Here is a 17,017-nt window from a genome sequence, read left to right on the forward strand (position 1 = left end):
CATGCTGCATTATATGTTATATCTATTGGAAATATTTTTGCATGTTAATTTTGTTGAAGAGATATCTAGGGTCCAGTTTTAAAGAAAGCTATACAAACTTGCATCCTAAGTATTGTAAAGATAGCATGAAGGATAAATGTAGGCCCTGAAAACACTTTATTTGGACCCCATTTGGGCACTTAATCCATCTCAGAAAGCCCTTTCTTCATGCATGCTTTGTTTTTAAACCCCAGAACACTGCACTATCTGAATGTGTCTCTCTCCTCCTTCAGGCTCTCCCTCCCTCCTTCCCCCCCTCTCTTTCTCTCTCTCCCCCCCTCTCTCTCTATATGATTATACAAAAAGTATAATCTATATTTTTTGTCCCCAGTGTTTAGAACGAGCAATGAAGCTTGCATTTGGTGAATTTCATCTCTGGTACCAGTTGGCTCTGGCCATGACAGCTTGTGGCAAGGTAAGACTTAAACAAGCAAACAGACTATTATATAGATAAGTAACAGTAACAGAGTTGGAAGGGACCTTGGAGGTCATCTAGTCCAATCCCCTGCTCACGCAGGAGACCTATACTGGGGATTCGAACTGCCGATCTTTCGGATCGACAAACTCAATGTCTTAGCCACTGAGCCATCTGAACTTGAAAACAAAATGCAATCTGAAATATTAGTGCTAAAATCATACAAGCATACAATATATTATATTATATTACATTTTTCCTATGTAATATAGTAATAATTTGTAACAATGATCATTCTTTTTGAATATAGATGCATTGAATGTCTAATAGAGATAACCAAAAGTAAGGCAGCAGGTTCTGCATACTCAGAGAATACCCACAGTATACATTTATACTATACATAATATAAAAATGTGTGAAGTAAAGAAAACGGTAAATAATTATTTTTTAAAAATATGATGAACCCAAACCTATCTGCTTCAGTCCAGAGCACAAGGCATCCAAGTTTTTTCTTATTAAAAAATCTACCAAAAGTTTCATCATAATCCACCTTCCGTTTTCTTATGTCCTTGAAATTTCAGCAGCCAAACTTAAATAGAGAAAAATGTTCTGCTTTTGTTGTTGAAGAAATAGGCCTCAAAAAGCCTTGCCAATGTATGAAAATTACCTAATGATCAACCAGTAGATTTAGATGTTCTTCTATCTAGATCTCTTTCAGGCTGATTCCTAAACTGGTGAAATATTCTAGAATTAAGTGACATTATATTTGTGTATTATTATTAGGACTATATAAAGAAAATTTCCTGATAGTAAGAACTATATGGCAAAGGAAAAGTCTAAATCTGGAGGCTGTGACTTCTTGATATCTAAAGATTTTTAAGAACAACTAATGAAGAGTTTAATTGGTTTTCCTGCACATTGAAGAGGTTTGTAGTAGCTCAGTGTTTCTCAACCATGGCAATTAAGTTCACATATCTTAAAATTGCTAAGGTTGAGACACATTAAATTAGATTATCCTTGTGATGCCTTTCAACTCTAGAATTCTATCGGTCTATGAAAGACTCTGGCAGGAAAAAAATGTCCTCCTTTATCTGATAGTCTTTTAATCCTACTTTCAAAATGTTATTAAGAGAGTCATACTATATTTTATAGTATATACTATAGAGAGATATAATTTGGAGAACTGTGAAAATTATAATTTTTACTACGCACCATGATGCCAGAGATTCAGGGTTAGGGGAAAGGAATGATCAGCAAAGATAATCTTATCTGGTGAAGCCACTAAAAACCAAATATCTTTTTTGAATTGCCCTGGACCACAGCCAAGTCCAAACTTTATTAAAAACAAGATCTTACATCTGAGGTTTACTTTCATATATCTAGTGCTGAAAATGGGACTCATAAATCTGTGATTATCACAGAAACAGTTTGATGAGTCCTTCTATTTCCCCAGACACCTTCACATTTTGAAAACAAATTTATTCTTTTAAGTATAAGCAGAGAATCTCTTATTTTATATAGATTATGCTCATTGCTAAACAAGATTGTTTTGATTCAGCATTCCATTCTGCTTATTTCACACTTAATAAAAGATTGCATTTAAAAAATTAAGCTATTGAAATGACAATTTTATTTATTAATTTTTTTTTGCTGTCCATCTTGTTGCAAGGTAACTCTTAATAGAAATCCATCTTGCTGGTCAGCTCATTAATGAAACATGAAATTGGACTTTAACAAGCTTTATATATATTCATATATCCAAATTAAGCTTCAGGTGACCCATGAGCTTTGGATCTTAGTCTGTGGTATTTTTCCCTGGCCATGTCATCTTGTGAATGGATTGTTCCTTCCAGGTCAGATGATTATGTGGGATAGAGTAGAGAGCTGGGCAGAACATGAGACCAAGCTGAATAATTATTATATCTATGTACTGATTGTCTTATACATTGGGAGTGAGGAGGGAGAAACCCAACTAAGAGCTTACAGTATCTTCAGTAGAATTGGGCCACTGAAAAGTGGAATCCTTTAAGCAGCAGAAAGGTTGAAAGAGGGTACCATCTTAGAAATAAAGAAGCTATGGTCGGCTAGTTCTCTTGATCTGCCCCAAGAGAGAATCCTATGTTTGTCTCATACTGATGAGTGTTCTGGTGGCCCAAACCTGTCCATGGACTAGCACAGTTCTCCATTAGGCAACAGATAGATCAGACTGTTTCCTAGGAAGGTTTTTAATGCATAGCAACTTTTGTGTCCAGTGGTGTTTTTAGATCATTTTAATTTCTAGTTTAGGTTCTGCAGATATTCTATTTTCCATATAGGTACAAATAGTCCTTGACTTCCAGTGCTCATTTAACAATGGTTGGAAATTACAACATCCTTGGAAAAACATCCTTGGAAAAAGTGACTTATGACTCATCCTTGAAATTATGATTGCTGCACCACTCCCATGGTCACATGATTGAATTTAGGCACTTGGCAGCTGGTTCCCGCTTCCAACAAGCTAAGTCAGTTCAGGAAACCAGATTCTATTAATGTCCATGGTAAAAAAAAAAAGGTTTTTTTTACCATGGACATAAAATTTTATACAGTCATATGATGACTCACTTTAAGACTGCACTAACTTGCGGTGAAAACTCCAATCTCAGTTGTGATTGTAAATTGAGGACTAACTTGACTGTAAGTAGTCCTTGACTTACAATCATTTGTGTGATGACTGTTTAAAGTTATGACGGTGCTGAAAAAAGTGACTTATAACTGCTCCCCACACTTATGATTGTTGCAATGTCCCCATGATCATATGATCAAAATTTGGATGCTTGGCAACTGCATATATTACCAACAGTTGCTGCATGCCGGGGTCATGTGGTTTCCATTTGTGACCCTTCCAGGGGCTTCTGACAAGATTTTGGGGATGCACCAGCCAGATTTTGTTCTTCACCAAGGCATTGAGACCAGGGGTTGGTTCTACTTACCTTTACTACTGGTTCGCATCGCGCCCACATATGCTCTTCTGCGAATGCACAGCTCACTTATGATGACGTCCGGGTCAGTGGGCGGAGCCTCCTACCGGTTTTACTACTGGTCCGAACTGGGGGCAACCTACCACTGATTGAGACATGTATAAATCTGATGTTATGCATTTGTTGATTTAGATAAAATGTAAGGTAAGTGAACAGAATTAAATTGGAATGTTTTGCATGAATCTGGTGGTGAAAGTTGGTCACTGAATAAGAAAAGAACAATATAAGATGGAACTAAATAGTGCTTGTAATGTAATAAACTAATTGTTCAATACTGAGTATGGAATAATATCCCCTTAAGATATTTGTGTGGATAGCAAAACCAGAAGTGATAAGATCAAGAATGCTGTATTTGGTCACTTTCAGAGCTAGATAGAATGGATAAGGATCAAATAGCAAAAAAATATATATGAAGGAAGAATGAATACTACAAGAGGAAGGGGAGAATAGGAAATTATTGGATGGTATTTATGATTGGATTTATGATCCAATTATGATGGGAGGGAAGAAATGTAAAGAATAAAAGGCATCATAAGACATAATGTATGGACATCATGGAGAGAAGGATGATTGATAAGGATAGGAAGATACTGAGAGTTACAGTGATTAATATTGCTACAAACTAGATTTAGCTATTTTTTTCTTATCTCATGTTTTAATTTATTTAGTTTATTTTTTCTATAATTTCTTGTCTCCTTTTGCACTTTACATGACATTGCTTACTGCAAAAGAGAATAGTTTGAGGCATGTATATAAGTCAAATGCAAATGTGTGGGTAAAATCATATCTTTCTTTTTAAAGATACTACTAAATATGCTGGGGATCTTTTCTGATCTCCAGCAGAAGAACTGTCACTGTATTATATATTAGGGTCTACAGGGCATGTGTATAACTATTATATTTTGTATTCTACTGGAATCTCTAGATATAAATACAAATCAGACAGCTAGAAAGAGAAGAACACTTAACAATTAAACTAATAGAAAACTTAAGAACTTCAATGTGATCTTTATTTTTTTTAAAAAAAAGAAAAGACACAATAGAAGGCACAAAAATGGGAAAAGAAAGTGGCCTTGTTACAAGTGGATTTTACAAAGCCTAGAGAAGTATGGAAAGTACTGTTTCCCTTACTTTCTACCATTCTGTTCAACAAGCACAGCTTAGAGGCAGAGCTAAGCACTTGCTCTTTATGCACAAATTAACCATGACCTTCAGTTTTTTACCTGAGATAGGCTAGCATGGAGAATGGTGAGCAATCCATTACTGGAAATATTTAAAAAGAAGTGGACATCATCTATCAAAGATGATATCCAGCATTGCTGAGTTGACCACTGAGGTTGATTAGATGATCACCTAGATTTACCCTACTATCGTTCCAGGAGATAATATCCCTTCATTTTTCATTGGTTCCGCATTAAAAGTCAAAGAGATAGAGACTCTTACATCCTTCTTCCAGGCCCAGCTTCAGCTAGCCACTTGCTTAGAGTACACATACACTTCGTTTCTTAACTGCCTCATTTAGCAACCATTCACAGTTAGGACAGTGATGAAAAAATAACTTTACAACCACTCCTCACACCCACAACCTCCACAGCTTTCCTTTTTAAAGCAAAGGAAAGCTGAAGTAAGATCATAAGCACAGTCATGGCTTCACTTAGTGACCACTTGCTCAATGACTAAGTTACTGGTCCCAATTGTAGTATTTCTGACTAGCATCTTCCAAATGCACTAAGCTACAACTCCGATCATCCCAGCCATCATGATCACTGATATATGCAATATATGCCTATAAGGAACCCTAAAGCTATTTTGTTAAATCTCTTCATATTAATATTCCAGGGCTAGCCAGAAAATCAGTATCAGCAAGATCCAGATAATATTCATTTTATTTGAATGAGAAATCAGTCAGATGTTTTGAGTCACAAAATGCAAACATATTTGAGAAATATAAATGAAATAATGAGGCAAATCAATAATAAGGTTCAAATTTGTTTTCTTTATGAATCTATCGGTGGGTCTTTGAAAAGTAAAATCACTTTTGGTGAGAACAATAATAGTGACACAGTAAAATTCTAAAATAACCCTTTTAAGATTATCTACTCATAGATGCTATTCCTGTTCTTATTAGAATAATAATAGCAATGATAAGAATAATGATAAGCTGTATTTTTAATAGAAATTGTTGGTCATGTGTTTGCCCACCCATAATACCTTAAGCCAGTGTTTCTCAGCCTTGGTAGCTTGAAGATGGGTGGACTTCAACTCTCAGAATCCCCCAGTCAGCAGCAATACAGCAGCGGTATTGTTATCTGGAAGTTGAGTCACAGCAACTGGACTTATCTCTCTTTTTTGGGGGGGGGGGACTTTTCACTGCTTATCCAAATAGCTCCATTCTCTGAAGCGGTGAAATCAAAAAAAGAAGTCCGACTGTGACTCAACTTCCAGTGTTCTCAGTTGTACAAAGTGTCAAGGATATTCTTTTCTTCTTTGCTAGCAAAGGAAATCATCTTAAAAAGGAAGGACATACCATACCCACTTATACTGAGTAGGACACTGGTCTTCTGTCAGGGACTCTTCCTTACATATCCTATCTCTCTTCCTCTGTCTAATTCAGGAAGAGACCGGCTGCACTATTACATAACCTGGAGGTAGCCAAGGTGGGGAAGTAGATAACATTTCATTTCCAACAAATTGGAACCAGTAGTTATTGTTGTAGGGTTTTTGTCCTTTCTGATTTCTCCTTTTTTAAAAAAAAATTCCAGTGATTCTGTGTGAGAAGACAAGGTGCTAGCAAGAAGGAAAAGCGGGAGGTCTACAAGAAAGGCAGGTCAGCAGAACTAACTGGCATTTTTCAGGGGAGGAAGAGCCCATGTAATTTGCAGCTTTGTGGATGACTGACAAGCAGCAAAATCTTAGGAAGGGTAAAGCTTCCTGAGAGGTGTGAAATTGAGGAGGCAGAGCAGACCTGAATATTTCTAATTTGGTCTACTGTTCTCTAAAAACATCAACCCCACCAATTTGGTAATGTTTTAATTCTATCTCATTCTAATTCCCTTCATGATTTCTGGATGTTAAATTTGGACATCGCAGCAGAGAAATTACATATCTGGTGCTGTTTCATTTCCGATAAAAATAAGTAAAAGTTGATATGATAGATGTTTATAAAACAATGCACAGTATGAGCAAGCAGCTTTTCTTCTTTCTAATCATATTACAATCCAGGGTCATCAGAACAACTGAATGGTTGGAGATTCACAGACAAAAGATGAAAAAAAATCTCATAGAGCATAAACTACATAGATGCAGTGATAACACCAGTTTATCTTTAAAATGGGATGGGACAAATTCATAGAGGATTGTCAGACCCAAAACCAAAACATGTGGTGATTCCTCCCAGCTATGTTCTTTATTGTTTCACATCTGTAGGCAAAATCTTACCAAACTGAGGAGTCTACTATCTACAAAATACTCTGTGAACTATTAAGGAAGGGCTGTCTTCACTCTCTTTTTCTCACACATAATATTTGGACTAAGTTGCCTTTTACTTCTCTGAAGTGCACCATCTTCCTTACTGCATTCCATCACAAGGTTAATGCTATTGGTAGCAATATGATGGCATAATTATTACCTTCAAAGAGACTGGTTCCATATTCTAATATCAATATGGGAGTTATAGTGGGTTTACTCACCTGTTCTACTTTAGACCTTTGAAGGAGCATCTAGCTGGTTACAGTGGGAAAGGTGCTGAATAAGATGGACCTTGTCTTGTGTTATATTGATGTTTAGCATTATCCACTCTAATTGATAACATAGGGTCTGATGATCTGCAGTATGTTCTCCTGCTGCTTCTTTATAAATATATCTTAATAAGACAGCAAAGAAGACAGCCTCATTTAACTGACTCCTGAAATATTTTCTGGGCAGCATGAAGAGGAGGATTTGCAAATAGATGCTCTGCTCTTGCCGATATCTTGTTTACTTGGAGGCTTTGCGTGGGTGAGAGCATCAAACAGTTCCTAGCTGATGTTTGCCATGCTATTACAATTTTGGCAAAGAATATTCCACAGAAAAAGTACCATGGGGTTTCTCTGCAATCTATTGCCTCTGTTTATTTCACTTTCAATTCCTGGCCTTATTAAAAAAATACAGTGTTATACAAAATTGAGGCGCTCCACTGAAATTTAATATAGTTTGACAGAGCATGTTGGTATTCAAAGACTGAGGTAGAATTTTTGAAAAAACAGCTTTAAAAACTAACAAATGTGTTATGACATATGCTTTCATGGATAGAGTACACTGTAGCAGATTCATGATGTCTGTTCCTCAGCTGTTGGTAGAAGTGTGCATGTACGCACACCCACATTCACTGGAAAGGAAAAGTATATATACGGTAACAAGAAAGTTTGGTATAATGGTTAAAGCATCAGGTTGGAAACTGGGAGACTGTGAGTTCTGGTCCCGTCTTAGGCAAAAAGCCAGCTGGGTGACCTTGGGCTAGTCATTCTCTCTCAGCCCTAGGAAGGAGGCAAGGGCAAACCACTTCTGAAAATGCCTCGCCAAGAAAACTGCAGGGACTTCTCCAGGCAGTCACCAGGAGCCAAGACTGACTGGAAATCACAAAGGTTAAAAAATAGTAAAGATAAACGTTTCCCCCTGCTAGTTGTGTTTGACTCTAGAGCAGGGGTCTCCAACCTTGGCCACAGCAAGGCTGGCTGGGGAATTCTGGGAGTTGAAGTCCACAAGTCTTAAAGTGGCCAAGGTTGGAGACTCCTGCTCTAGGGGATGGTGCTCATCTCCAGTTCACAGCCAAAGAGTTGTGTTGTCTGAAGAGGCTCTCATGGTCATGTGCCTGCTAAGTATACAACGAAGGCGCTCGGAATGCTGTTATCTTCCCACCAAAGTGCTACCTTTTTATCTATTTGGATTTGCATGCTTTGGAACTGCTAGGTTGGCAGGAACTGGGATACCTAATGGAAGCTCACTCTGTCAGGCAGTACTTGATCTCGAATTGCCAACCTTCTAGTCAACAAATCCAGTGTGTAAACATCTCAGCCATCATGCCCCCAGAAATCACAAAATATTATATATTATATATATATAACACCCCAAACATTTCATTACAGCAGGAAATATAATCTGTGATTTTCCATATATTGTTGACTTCAAGCTCCTATTCTAGAAAGTGAGGTGAGTGGGATGCTGAGTGTTGTAATTCACTTGTGGGAACCCACAACTTCCCCATCTATTAGATTAGATTTGGTAATTAAATAAATTTGGCCTGAATTTTGTCACCCATGCTTAGACCTAGACCAGCGGCCCCCAATCTTTTGAGCACCAGGCACTGGTTCTGTGGAGAGAGGTTTTCCCAAGGACCGGAGGGGGCATGGTTTTGCATGCTGCCTGCATCCCGCGGATGGGGCTTCGCTTGTTTGCGCCACCCACTTGCTGGCATGCTGCACACCAGTGCCAGTCTATGGACCAGGGGTTGGGGACCCCTGATTTAGACTATATACAGCTTTAGGGCTTGAACAGGGAAAGTTGGATTTACTTCCCTCTATTCAAATCCAGGTCTGACCATATAGGTAGTTCTCAACTTACGACCACAATTGAGCCCAAAATTTATGTTGCTAAGCAAGACAGTTGTTAAGTGAATTTTCCTCCATTTTACAACTTTTCTTGCCACAGTTGTTAAGCGAATCACTGCATTTGCAATTAGTAATATGGTTGTTAGATTTATCTGGTTTCCCCATTGACTGCTTGTAAGAAGATCACAAAAGGTGATGACATGAACCAAGGATCTTACAGCCATCAGAAATATGAATCAGTTGCCAAGCATCTGAATTTTGATCACCTGACCATGGGGATGCTGCAACAGTGCCATTGTAATTTCTAATGGTCACTAAATGAACTGTTGTTAAGTCGAGTACTACCTGTGCTGTACACCCAAGTTCATTTCTTGCCATAGTTAACATACACAGGAAGCATCAGCTACATATACAGTATTGTCATCATCAAGAACAACAATGATATTGATGTCTGTGGCAGAAATGAAATTGCTCAAAAAGGTAACCATAGTGCATAACAAACTATCTATCTTGATTTTTACAGTCTTGCGAGAGTTTTCTACACCATTAAAGAGGTGTGTGTGTGTAATCCTGTGCTGTAGCAGCAAGGGTTGCGTTTGATTTGGGATGGTCCTTCTGTTACTCCCCTTACAAAAGCTTACTGCGGTTGCTAAGTAACCCGGTTTAAAAAAAAGGAGAAACATTTGTCTTTGCATTGCAGTCAGGAGCCCTGAAGGATGCAAAGGTTTTAAAAAGCTCCTGAAATAGCACAAGCAGGGAAAGAAGTTAAGATTGTAACAAAATCTTAAATCAACAGACGTACAAAGGTCAGTTAACCAGAAGATGTGGCCCAATATTTTTGCAAGAAGTGCAGGGGAATGTATAATAGGGAGGGAGATTATTCTTTAAACCTGCACAGCACATGGAAATTTCCAAAGTTGCCTGAAAAAAAATCAGCAAAATCATTATGATCCAGCTAAAACCATTACTGCAGTGCCTGGATTGTAGCCTGTGAGTTGAACAACGAATATGGAGTATCAGGACTGCTTTACATTAGAAGGTGCAAATTTTTCAGGGGTATGTATGTGGTTGTTTAACAAAGAGCATTAAAATTGATTCACTAGTCATTTTGTTGTTTGTTCCCATTAGCTACATATAGTGGCAAATCTGTACCAAAACCATATTGACATTAACCAAAATATGATATTGTAATGAGGTTTGTATAATCAATGTACATATATTCCCATCTTTCTTAATCTAAAATCTTTCTGAATTTCTTGGATTATAATTCCAAGATTTCCTAGCTAAGAACATTTTGAGGATGCCTCTAGGGGCAGAATGTTGAAATGGTAGCTACTATTAACAGTGACCTCCTGATGTCCTCAGAATGAAAGCAATATGTCTCTGAATACTAGTTTTAGAAGCGGAAATGGCTCTTGCCCACATGACCTACTTATTTCTTAATAGAATCATCATTGTTAGCTACTATGGAATATTGGCCGACATAGATTTTTTATCAGATCCAGCAGACTTCTTCCTTTAAAAAAATAAAGACAACAACATCAAAACCCTCGTTACAAGTGAGGTCACTTTTCTTTTTTCAATTGCTGTGAAGGAAGGAATTTCAGGTGTGATGTGATAAATTAAAAGCAAGTATTGCAATCCAAAATTGAGAGGTATGTTTGATTTTAAAAATGAATTGATAAAATCCATCTCAGCATTGTTCAAAGGGATCTTAGTATGGAAGCCCTATCTACATAAAAAAAAAACCTTGTATTGTATTGAGATTCTTCTGTGGTTTAAAGTCTAATCACTAATAAGTCTAATTATTACTATCTTGCAGTGAACTTTGCAAACAATGTACTTTCCACCCACAGTCTGACGGAGGAATACAAACATTTTAATTATCTGATTATTTAGACCCTACACAATACTGTGTACTCTATTGTTATTCTAATATATAACTCATACTGTATATGATTGTCTTTCACTCATTCTAGTATCAAACAAGATCATATGCACATGCAGTATATAACACACATGTACATATACTAATCGTTCCAGTTGGAGTTCAGTATCACAGAAGCCGATTAAAAATCGCTTCATCGAGTTGATTTAAATATAAAAGAAAGAAATTTTTGTGTTTAAAAAACATTTTCTTTATTCCTGAAGCTCAGGCAGTGCACATCATGGCTTACATAGGTTCCCTCTCACACAATAGATGAAGATGAAGGATAACAAATTCTAAAACTGCAGACTTCCTCCCATCACTAAAAGAAAAAAAGATCTTAAGAATGGAGAGAGCTTTCAAAACACTCCAATGAAGGCTGAACAAATTGAATATTTAGAAGACTTGGAAGGGGAGCGGGTTATGATATAATGTGAACTAAATAACTGAGGAAATGGGAAAGGAAAGAAACAGTTAGATTTCAGAATGGTATCATTCACCCTACCTTTTTTTCCATGGCACTTATCGCTCTATTATCACATATGTGATAGTTCCAAGGATAGGTACATTTTGCCAATTTCCTCACTACATAGAACCTTTTCCTACTTATAAGGCACAGTATGAACATTTCCTGGCAATCTCTTTTATTCTGCAGTGTGTTTTTGATGATGCCTTCATTTTATTCTTAGCCCACAATTGAGACAGGTTTAACTTGATCTTGGGTTTAAAGTAATGTTTTCCCCTTAAAGGTAAAGGTTCCCCTTGCACATATGTGCTAGTCCTTCCCGACTCTAGGGGATGGTGCTCAACTCCATTTCAAAGCCGAAGAGCCAGCGTTGTCCCAAGACGTCTCTGTGGTCACGTGGCTGGCATGACTAAATGCCAAAGGTGCACAGAATGCTGTTATCTTCCCACCGAAGGTGGTCCCTATTTTTCTATTTGCATTTTTTACGTGCTTTCGAACTGCTAGGTTGGCAGAAGCTGGGACAAGTAACAGGAGCTCACCCCGTTATGCGGCACTCAGGATTCGAACCGCTGAACTGCCAACCTTTCGATCGACAAGCTCAGCACCTTAGCCACTGAGCCACCGTGTCCCATTTTCCCCTTAACCAGTGGCAATTTAAAGGAAAGAGCAATCTGCTGAGCTTCCCTGCCCATGTTGCTGGGTGGCAGTACTCTCAGGTATATCAGAGAGAGCAAGATGAATCCTCTGTCAGTTGGTTACCTGGGACTGCCTTGAACCCCACACTTTCTTTCTTTCTGGAGAGTGAGCAGACAGGACATGCACTGGCTGCTTTGAAAGAGATGCACAGCAAAGGGTTTCAAAACAAGCTGGTATATAATGTACTGGAGGGTTGTCCAGTAAAGACTGATTTAACAGGCATCTCCCATCCACCGTATGCATCAGCTGTCAAGTGCTTCCTCTGAGCATGAGACAGCTAATCCATGTGGTAGGAAAAAATGATATTGTGAAGCAGCTTCACCTGTTTCACAGTGCAGCTTCCACCCATTCCTTAGCTGCAAACCCAGTTCCTGGGATGGGGTATGGCTTTACCATTTAGTCCCAACATGGGGAATCAGCTTTGAAGATAGGTAAGCATTTTGAAGATGGCTATACTGTGGTCTCAACCTCTTGTTAAAACCATTCATGATGATGTGATCCATTCAGTTAAGTTTGACTCTTGCTGATTCTATGGGCCAGGACTCTCCACATCTTCTGATCTTGCACTACGTCTTTGACTTCTTCTGTGCTTTGGCTGGTGTCCGCTTTGTTGGTGTACAGCCACCGTCATGGCCTGGTTCCCTTTTACCGCTAACTCTTCCAAACGTAATTGCTTTCTCCAGTGAATTCCCCCTCATGATAGGGCCAAAGTAAGTGAGACACAGTTTCGTGATTTTGTCTTCTAGGGACATGTCTGATGTTATGTTTGTTAGTCATCTTTGCTATCCAAGGAATACACCACACCAGCCTTCCCCAACACCAGAGCTCAAGCAAGTCAATTTTATTTCTATCTTGCTTTTTTGTGGACAGAAAACTATTAATAATGCAGGGTAATGTCAGGACTGGTAGATGGTTTCCTACTGCTGGGACTATTAAGAAAGTGGGAAGATAGCAATGCTTACGGGTTTAACTAGTAACTTTACTTATCATATTCTAAGAAGGCATATTCTAAATCAGGACACCACCATCTGGCAGCAAATCAGAACAGAATTTATAAATACTCAAAACAGAATTTAGACAGCACATTAACCCAACCAAGGGGGATAGACCCACAAGACTAAGTCCAGTGTTATAGAGGGAAACCTATGCATTCCGGTAGTTTGTCCTGGATATGTTTGTATCTGTAAATGTACCATTTATAGTTATATACTTTAATATTCTTGCGAGCCAATTTAAAAAGTTAAAATCTGCAAGCATTTGCAATCTTTTGACATAATATAGATATAACATTTTGGTTTATGCTTACAGTAGATATACTATAGGGATTTAGTCAGAAATTCCAGGTAAATCTCAGTGCTCATTTGAGAACCATTAAGTATGTTAAGTAAATTAAATGACTGGGTATTTAAATGCAGTTATTGGTCTGTTTATATGCGGATCCCAACTCTCCAGATGCTTACAAACTCTAGGGCACAAATAAGGGGCTGTTCTCCTTCTTGGGGATGTGAATTGTGAACGTTTGAACTTGAAGCTTGGAAAGCAGCCTAGGCAAGCAGATGGCATTCATAACTGGATAACATGAAACATTTCAACCTATTCAAGACTAAGAAGTACCACATGGCACATAATTTATTAATTCCTCTCCTGTATAGAGACAACATAGCATTGCCTGGACCCTTTTAGAGGAGGAAAAACATCTTAAGGACCACTGTGAAAAATATCCTACAGATCTGATGAACAAAATCACTAAGAGCTACTCCGAGCTGGACTTCAGCTGAATAGATCCTATTGAGTTGGCCACAGTAGAGTCTTGCTTGATTACTTGTAAAGTTTGTGAGTTTTGAGAAACTCCTCAAAATTGTTAGGGTCATCATCTGGAGGTAGCACTTGGGTTTGCATGATGGTAAACTCTTCCCTCATGTGAAAATCGAGGTAGTTTACCTTGCTTTGTTAGAAGCAGCACAATACCTCAAGAAGGCATTGCTTTACCCAGCAGTACTAGATATGTTTTGAGCAGTTTCCAACCTCTCCTTTTCAATTAGAATTCAGGCCTGAGTACAATGTCAAAGCAACATTAATTGTACTTGACCTTTGCTAGGGCCAAAGTAGATGTGGTATGATTCCTCTGGTCATACTTGATAACTTAGCAGCTTTTAATGCCATTGATCATGCTATCCTTTTGAGTAAACTCTGGGAGTTGGGGGATACTGGTTCTCTTCCATCAGGATTGGTTTTAGTTGGTGCTGGAGAGGAGACCTTGAGCCCAAGGGCCCTTGCTTTGTGGGTTTCTTGTTGCTTAACATTCTCCCCAATTTTATTTAATATCTACAGTATGTAAGATTGGTAGACAAGGCTATTTGATAGCACTTATTCAAGTATCATCAGTATGCAGATGATACACAACTGTATATCTCAGAACCAGGTTGAAGAGGTGAAACTGTCAAGGCCCTGTCCCTGTGCCTGGAGGCTCTTTTGGTCTGGATGGGAGGAACAGACTTGGGCTCAACACTAGCAAGAATGACTAGAAAGAATCCTGTTGTCAGTGAGAGTTCTGGATTTTCAGCAATTGTTTGAAGAGCAACTGGAGATGTGGCCAGGATGACATTTGCACAAATACATTGGGAGGCCTTTCTCATGGTTACTCATGACTTAGCCATTATTTGAATTATTGCAATGTACTATACTATTCTAGACCAGTTTGCACGTCATCCAAAATGCAGTAATATGAGTAGTTTTGGACATATCTTAGTTTACCCATGCGATACTTCTACTTCATGAGTTGCAATGGTTACCATTTCATTCCAAGTGTAGTTCAAGGTGCTAGTATTCATCTATAAAGCAATGTATGGCTGGGGATCTGACTAGCTATGGGACTGCCTTTCTCTAGTGGTTTATGGCCAGTCAGTAAGATCCAGCAGGATTACTATGGACCAGATCCCAACTATGAAGCGATACTGTTTTGTAGGATCCAAGAAACATATATTTTTTGTAAGTGCCCCTATCCTTTGGAATAGCAGCCCTTCAATCCATACAGCCTTTACCCTAATGACTTTAGCTTTTCTGGCAGGAGCTGGGAAAGAGTGATTCATAACCTCTGTGGAGATTGCTTTTTAAATGCTAATTTTGTTCCTTGACATGGTCCCCTGTATCTGTTTCATACATTGTTATATTTCTGCTTTTAATCCTTATTTTCTTGTTTAGCCGAGTGGCTAACAAAAAAATAAACATGCATTATAATAGCAGTAATTTTGCTTGTTTAGAATCAATAGTGTTTGTTATGACATACTGATAAGCTCCAAGGGGTTTGTTTATGACATTTACTGGTACATAGTACAAATTTTTGATATTCACTGATATACAGTATAAATCTCCAAGAGTCTGCTTTTTTTTTTTTTTTTTGAACTAGGTAAGATAGGATACTATTTCGTATGTGGTCCTTTGTGCCAAGTAATCTTTTGCCATAAAGTTCACAGTGACATCTTTCTTGTGCTTCACTGTCAAGAGTTTTAAAGATTGTCTGGTTCCTTTACTTGCTGCTTTTCACTTATGACTCCATCCTCTCATCTCTAGTATTGAGAAATCAATACTATAAATTAATGGCTACAAATGAAAGTGGACTTCCTCCTTTAGAAAAAATATATATTTGGCAGACTTGTGTTGCATCCAGCAAGAGAGGAACTGGTCTGAATATTGTACCTAGCTTGAAAAGGGAACTGTGTGGGTGTGTTTATGTGTTGTGTAGATATTGTACATTTCTTGGAGGATGTGTAAGTAGACCACTGGGATATCCTCAGGGTATGATTAAATAAGCTTATATTGCAATGCTGCGATGGTGCAATTAAACCTTAAACTGTTTCTTATCTTATCTTCTCATCACAATTCACATAAAAAAAAAACACCAGGTGGAGCTTTGACTTCATCATCATAGTCACCATCTTGACTTATTAACCACACATTGTGGGCACTGCTGTAGATCACGTTTCTCTTTCTTGAGTGTTTATCATAGTGTCTTGAGGGTCCAGGACAGTGTTTCTCAACCTTGGCAACTTCAAGATGTGTGGACTTTAACTCTCAGAATTCCCCAGGCAGCATGTTGGATGAGGAATTCTGGGAAGATACCGAGGCTGAGAAACACTAGTCTAGGACACAAATACCGCTTTATTTTTTAGCTCCGGGTTATAACTTGTTAGGATACCTATCTGTTGTTTCACTCTCAATAGAGCAAGTCCTCAATTTACGATCACAATTAAGCCCAAAATTTATGTTGCTAAGTGAGAAATTTGTTAAGTGAATTTGGCCCCATTTTATGACTTTTCTTGTCACGTTTTTAACTGAATCACTGCAGTTATTAAATTAGTAACATGGTTGTTAAGTGAATCTGGTTTCCTTATTGACTTTGCTTAACAGAAGGTTGCAAAAGGTGATCACATGACCCCGGGACCCTGCAACCGCCATAAATGTGAGTCAGTTGTCAAGCATCCAAATCTAAATCACATGACCATGGGGATGCTGCAATGGTCATAAGTGTGAAAACCGGTCATAAGTCACGTTTTCCAGTGCTGTTGTAACTTTGAATGGTCACTAAGGGAACTGTTGTAAATCGAGGACTACCTATATTTACATTTGTACAGAAACCGATATTGCAGAAATCTTACCTATTGCCAATGCTTTTCCATACAACTGAAGCTCTTCCTTTGTTAGGGGCCTGCTGTAAAACAGACCTAATAATATAATACAGAGTTACCACTGAATAGATGCAGATATTCGCTTCATGCTTTTCAAAAACCATACCTGATCTGAACACCCACTGATCTGTGGGAGTCAGGAGGCAAGAAAACTTCAAAAACAAGAGATGTGCTTTGAGAGCCAATC

General features: G+C 38.2%; 1 protein-coding gene across 2 annotated transcripts in view; it reads left to right on the forward strand.

The window, feature by feature from the left end:
* TTC7A (tetratricopeptide repeat domain 7A) overlaps window positions 1–17,017 on the forward strand; it is a 177,810-nt gene that overhangs the window by 41,082 nt on the left and 119,711 nt on the right. For both annotated transcript variants that reach the window (XM_034427621.3, XM_034427623.3), the window contains exon 10: window positions 371–454. In XM_034427621.3, the coding sequence (XP_034283512.1) occupies window positions 371–454 (84 nt within the window). The remainder of the gene's footprint in view (window positions 1–370; window positions 455–17,017) is intronic.

This window comes from Pantherophis guttatus, chromosome 1, assembly GCF_059756535.1.
Source record: "Pantherophis guttatus breed Tessera chromosome 1, ASM5975653v1, whole genome shotgun sequence".
Lineage (NCBI taxonomy): Eukaryota > Metazoa > Chordata > Lepidosauria > Squamata > Colubridae > Pantherophis > Pantherophis guttatus.